This window comes from Fukomys damarensis, unplaced genomic scaffold (genome assembly GCF_012274545.1).
Source record: "Fukomys damarensis isolate Sample0158 unplaced genomic scaffold, DMR_v1.0_HiC HiC_scaffold_11, whole genome shotgun sequence".
Taxonomy (NCBI): domain Eukaryota; kingdom Metazoa; phylum Chordata; class Mammalia; order Rodentia; family Bathyergidae; genus Fukomys; species Fukomys damarensis.
The window spans coordinates 14814301-14814870 of record NW_022900923.1 but is presented as its reverse complement, the minus strand read 5'-3'; the positions used below and the strand labels follow the sequence as shown (position 1 = coordinate 14814870).

General features: G+C 53.3%; 1 protein-coding gene across 1 annotated transcript in view; it reads left to right on the top strand.

The window, feature by feature from the left end:
- The first annotated feature begins 294 nt into the window (after positions 1–294).
- Positions 295–570, top strand: part of Fmn2 (formin 2) — a 312905-nt gene continuing 312629 nt past the window's right edge. Inside the window, exon 1 of the mRNA XM_033761961.1 lies at positions 295–566. Within this exon, the coding sequence (XP_033617852.1) occupies positions 295–566 (272 nt within the window). The remainder of the gene's footprint in view (positions 567–570) is intronic.

Here is a 570-nt window from a genome sequence, read left to right as displayed (position 1 = left end):
CTGCTTTCCTTACCTCTCCTTTTTTCTGTCCCCCAAAAGTTTGATCAACCAACTTTGGAAAGGACAGCTAAGGTCCTCCCCTGGGGAAGCAGGGTCTGTGAAACACAAGCGCAGCGCCAGGCGCAGTAACCTTCCCTTAGCCATATGCTCGGGCACGGGAGTGTTCCAGGATCAATTATTCAAGAAACACAACAGCCCATTCATTCAACAAATATTTATTAAGGGCTCGGAAAAAGCAGGCAGATGTGTGTGTGTGTGTGTGTGTGTGTGTGTGTGTGTAAGCGGCCATGACAAATGTATTATGAACTTCTAAACTGGACCCAGGCTGCGGCCCTCCCACCTCCGCCCTGTGTGAAATGTTCCTCTTATCGTTTGAACTTTTCTCTTTGCAGGTCCTGGAGCTTTGAAGTTGCGGGTGCATCTCCCGCTGGACGCGCTCCTCGCGAGGGGTCCATGCATTCTATTTGCACTGTGGAGATTCAAGTCCCGGAGATAGAGGAGACGTTTTTCGCGCCGGAGTTCAGCGCAGAGCTTCCTGGTCACCGAGGGGGCGGCGGCGGCGGCGGGCGC